This window comes from Fukomys damarensis, unplaced genomic scaffold, assembly GCF_012274545.1.
Source record: "Fukomys damarensis isolate Sample0158 unplaced genomic scaffold, DMR_v1.0_HiC HiC_scaffold_23, whole genome shotgun sequence".
NCBI lineage: Eukaryota > Metazoa > Chordata > Mammalia > Rodentia > Bathyergidae > Fukomys > Fukomys damarensis.
In genome coordinates this window covers 25,679,227-25,684,226 of record NW_022900935.1, presented here as the reverse complement: position 1 = coordinate 25,684,226, position 5,000 = coordinate 25,679,227, and the positions used below count along the sequence as shown (strand labels likewise).

General features: G+C 38.2%; 1 protein-coding gene across 3 annotated transcripts in view; it reads left to right on the top strand.

Annotated features, from left to right (window-relative positions):
- Window positions 1-5,000, top strand: part of LOC104852498 (phosphatidylinositol 3-kinase regulatory subunit gamma) — an 83,295-nt gene that overhangs the window by 59,052 nt on the left and 19,243 nt on the right. For all 3 annotated transcript variants that reach the window (XM_010610204.3, XM_010610205.3, XM_010610206.3), the window contains 2 exons: window positions 753-895; window positions 4,148-4,324. In XM_010610204.3, the coding sequence (XP_010608506.1) occupies window positions 753-895; window positions 4,148-4,324 (320 nt within the window). The remainder of the gene's footprint in view (window positions 1-752; window positions 896-4,147; window positions 4,325-5,000) is intronic.

The following is a 5,000-nucleotide window of genomic DNA, read 5'->3' as shown; positions in this document are numbered from 1 at the left end:
AAAAAAAAAAAAAAAAAAAAAAAAAAATCCAAAACAAACCACGCACACACATGGAACAATTTAGGCTACTGGGCTGTTTTTTTTTAAAGTGTGTTTTGTTAAAGTGTATTTTTTTTGAAGTGTGTTTTAAAGTGTGTTTTTTACACTAAGAAGAATAAGATAAGAAACTAAACTCTACAAAGGCAGATTAATCTCATTAGAAGCAAAAAATGTAAAAAGAAGAGAATAGCTGTTGATGAATCTGTGGGAAACTAAGCACATGCTTTAGAAATGAAAGTAAGAATAAATGGCCTCTATAGGGCCAACACCACCACCACACCCCCGCCACCCACCCTGCACTGGGGATTGAACTCAGGACCTTGCACTTGTGATGCAGGTGCAGCGCCATTGAGCCAAATCCCTGACTTGTTACCTCTGTCTATTTACTCCTTTGGTACTTTTGGGGCTCAGCATTACAATAGTGCAAAGACAGAATCTGATCCTTGTCAAGGTGTTCAGGATCCGTCTTTCTTGGCCATTCAGAGACTTTTCTATTGTTCTTAGCCATATTTAAGGTAATGGTTCTTTTAAAATTTATTTTATAGTTTGAATGATGTATTTTGTGTATCAATAATAGATTGAATGAAAGGCTTTGTTTTAGCTCTCTTAAATGGGTCTTATATAGGATTATAACTAAAATTAATAGATTTAAGACCAAGATTACAAAGAACAACAAAGATAATGCAATATGTGTTTCTTTTTCTCTCTTGCAGGAAATACAGATGAATAGAACTGCAATTGAAGCTTTTAATGAAACAATTAAAATATTTGAAGAACAGTGTCACACACAAGAACAACACAGCAAAGAATATATTGAGCGATTTCGCAGAGAGGGGAATGAAAAGGAGATTGAACGGTAAATCTACTTAATTCCTCTAAGTACATTAATGAGACCAGACTTTTCTTTCCCATAATCCCTATCTTGTGTCCTTTTACCTTCTCAAACTGCAAAGTCCTGCTATATAGAACTACTTATTATTTGTACTAATACCAAACTAAACCTTCTTTGTTTTTTCTCCATTCCCCTAAATTATTAACTTCTGCTCATCCTTTAGAAAAAGGATATGACTTTTTCTAGAAAATGTTACCTGATACCCCAGACCATTTTAGGAGCTTTGGGTTGGTGTCCCTTACAGTGTTTAGTCCCAAACCCTAGTTTACTAAATACCATGCCTACTCATTGAGATTAGGTATAGTGGTTTATTTTCCTGGATAAGGCCCCGGTACTTAAATTCATCATAGTACATAGTGAGTATTCACTAAATAGTTTTTGAATTGAAAACCAACTTTGGCAGATAAGAATAAACTGGAATGGAATTAGAGTATACGCAGGAAAATAAACTTGACTGCTTCAAGTGGCTGCAGGTTAAAATATAGTGAGGGCCTGGAGCAGCATTGGTAAAAAGGGAGTTAATAGAACTACTGAGCACTTGATGCCTGATCAGATACGGTAGGTGTGGGAGAAGTCAAAGATTATTCATAGATTTCTGGTATTTGTAACTGGGAGGAAGATGGCGCTATTCACTAAACTAAGAAGTACATGAAAAGAGTTCAGGGTTGGAACCATTGAATTTAAGGTTCTTCTGAGAGCTCACATGTAGCTGTTGATAGGAAGGCAGCTGGTTATTTGGATTTGGAGCTCAGGGTACAAAAGGATTTGGGAGGCATGAGTGTATAGATGGTCATTGGTGCTGAGCATGAGAGAACACAGAACAAATAACAGGATAATTTCCTGTATTTGACAATTAAAATGATATTGAAAGACTTCATCAAAATAAAGCATTTATCAAAATAAATGCAGACTATTGGAAGACCAAATTAGATAATAGTGGGTTGAAGAGTGAAAAGGCATGGAAAAATGGGTAGTAAATAAAAATAAATCATATGTAATGGCAAAGCAAAAATATTTCTAGTATTAGTATAACAATTGTTAGTGAACTTCTGTGTGTATGAGTGTAGAACTACATGCTGGGAGTTTGTGTTAGCTTAGTAGTCAAAACCATGATGGGCTTGAATTAGACACAAACATTCATTGTTGAGTGACTGAGCTAGATTCCTGCAACTAGGTTGTTTAATGAATTGGTCACTAAATAAGGAATTGTATTATAGTCTGTACATTACAATATTCAGAACAAAGAAATGGTCAAAGGAAACTCCAACTTGATGACTTTGCTTTTATTTGCATAACTCTTACATTCAATACTAGGATGTATAACCAAACATAAAACTACAGTACTGTATTGTACAGTATAGACAAAAATTACAGTACTACATAAACAATGTACTCTTTACCAAAAAGGGGGGGCATTAAAGGACTGGGGATTTAGCTCAGTGGTTCTGCCACCTGCCTTGCAAGTGCAAGGTCCAGAGTTTGATCCCCAGTACCAAAAAAAAAAAAAAAAAAAAAAAGACATTAAAACTCTATAAAAAGATGTACAGGATTGTATCCCCCCAAAAAAAAGATGGGCTGTAAGTCCAAACAACATGCCTTGGTCATAAGTTTGAACAGTCATTAAACAGGTAGTTTGTTTAACAAGGAATATCTTGTATTGGCTGTTTATTGGCTTTGTAAACTTGGTGAGTTACATAACCTCTCTGAGTCTGTTTTCTCCTCCTTAAACAGTGGACAGTATCTTACTAGAATGCATGAGAAGTAAACCATGTATTTTTAGTGACAAATGAGTAATGTGGATAATTATTACCATAAGGATTGAGCATAGCAAAACTTTGTGTGCTAGAAAAGCTTATAACGATCATTTATTGAGTACTTACCAAGATGTGCCAGGCAACTTTCTAATCCTTTTACGTGTATTATCGTAATTTAGCAAAGGTAGGCACTGTTATAGGCATTCATTTTAAATAGATGAGGAAAGGAAGGCATAGCTCCAGTAAGTGGTAGGGCTGAGATTAAACCTAGGCAGAGCTAACTGAAAAACCTGTTTTTACCTGCTGCTATCACTTAAATAGCATACATAGAATTTTACCTGCTCAGTCATACCTGGATATGGAGTCATTGGGATTCTTTATGGCATTGTTTTTTAGCTCAGTTTTTCTGAGTTGGCTTTCTGCTTAGGCAGCTTTTCCTTGTGAGGTGAGAGTATAACTGATGTGAACCCTAGAATCACATATTTATAGCAGAGCAGACCCAGAGGAAAGAAAAAAAATTTTATAGTAATATAAATAAATCTAAATAATGTATACTATAATAACTCTAACAAAAGGCTTATTAATTACCTGGGCTTGGTGGCACATGTCTATAATCCCAGCTACTCAAGGGACCGAGTCAGGAGGATCACTTGGGCCCTGGAATGCAAGACCAGCCTGTACAACATAGTAAGAGCCTGCCTCAAAACAAAAACAAAACAAAAAGCAAGGCTGGAGGTGGTAGCACATGCCTGTAATCTCTGTATTCAGGAGGCTGAGGCGGGAGGATAGTTATGAGTTTGAGGCTGATCTAGACACACAGTGACTAGAGGGATAGTCTACATAGCGAAATGCTGTCTCAAAAGAATAAACACCCCCCCAACACACACACCCAAAACCACACCAACCAATCAAACAAATAAACTCCATATCCTAGAATAGACACTCTTTGGATCAATTGGAGTCTTATTCTCATTACTGAACCAGTCTTTTTGGCCTGAGGGCAGGGATGGGATGAAATGGAATACCTACTACCCCCATACCAGGAATTGAACCTTGCGCTTGCCATGCAGGCATAGCCCCTCTGAGCTACACCCCCACCCCTGTAATGAAATAATCTTGGCCAGTCTAGGGTGTGTGTGTGAGGGCAGAGAACCCTTACCTACAGCAGGGACCATCAGGGTGCTATTACTAGAATAGGAATGGACCAGTAAAAAACAACATGTCCGCTACACTCTTGATATTAGTGCAGTAGCTATGCACTGTGGCATGTACCTATAGTTCAGCTACTTGGGAATTTGAGGCAAGAGGATCACCTGAGTCCAGGAGTTCAAGGCCAACCTGTGCAACTTAGCAAGACTGTCTCTTATTAAAAAAAAAAGAAGGATATTTGGGACCATGTTTCTGTGATAGGGTCCTCTGCTTAGTTGGTATTTTAGCCTTAATATGTCAAATATTTTCACAGAATTATGATGAATTATGATAAATTGAAATCAAGACTGGGTGAAATTCATGATAGCAAAATGCGTCTAGAGCAGGATTTGAAGAAACAAGCTTTGGACAACCGAGAAATAGATAAAAAAATGAATAGTATCAAACCTGACCTGATCCAGCTGCGCAAGATCCGAGATCAGCATCTTGTGTAAGTAGCGTGGGACCGTATGGGAGGGAGACACAGCATTAGAGTGCTGCTGGCACTAGAGATGAAAGAAGAGATTTGTAATCGAGATCTGGGCAGTGAGACTATAAGAATTTAGAAATACAGCCCTGTTAGTGGTGGGGCAGACCAGAAGGTGACCTGACTACTTTATATAATGCCTTGGGAACCTTAGATGGTGGCTGTGACGTAGAGATTAAGAAGTACAGATTAGCTGAACATGGTGGCACACTCCTGTAGTTCTAGGACTCAGGAAGCTGAGACAGAAGGATCACCATGAGTTCAAGGCCAGCATTGGCTACATAGTGAGTTCAAGGCCAGCCGGAACTACAAAGTGAGGCCCTGTCTCAAAAAAATACAAAACCCCAAAATAGGGCTGAGGATGTAGCTCAGTGGTGCTGTGCCTGCCTGGCAAGCACAAGGTCCTGAGTTCGATCCTGGGTACTGGAAAATAAATAATAAATAAAATAAAATAGGGCTGGGTATGTAGCTCACTGCAAAGGCCCTGGGTTCAATCCTCAATATTGGAGAAAAGAAGAAATACAAGGGGCCGGGGATTTAGCTCAGTGGTTTGGTGGCCTGCCTTGTAAGCACAAGGACCCGAGTTCAATCCCTGTATCAAAAAAAAAAAAAAAAAAAAAAAAAAAAAAAAATAAATGTG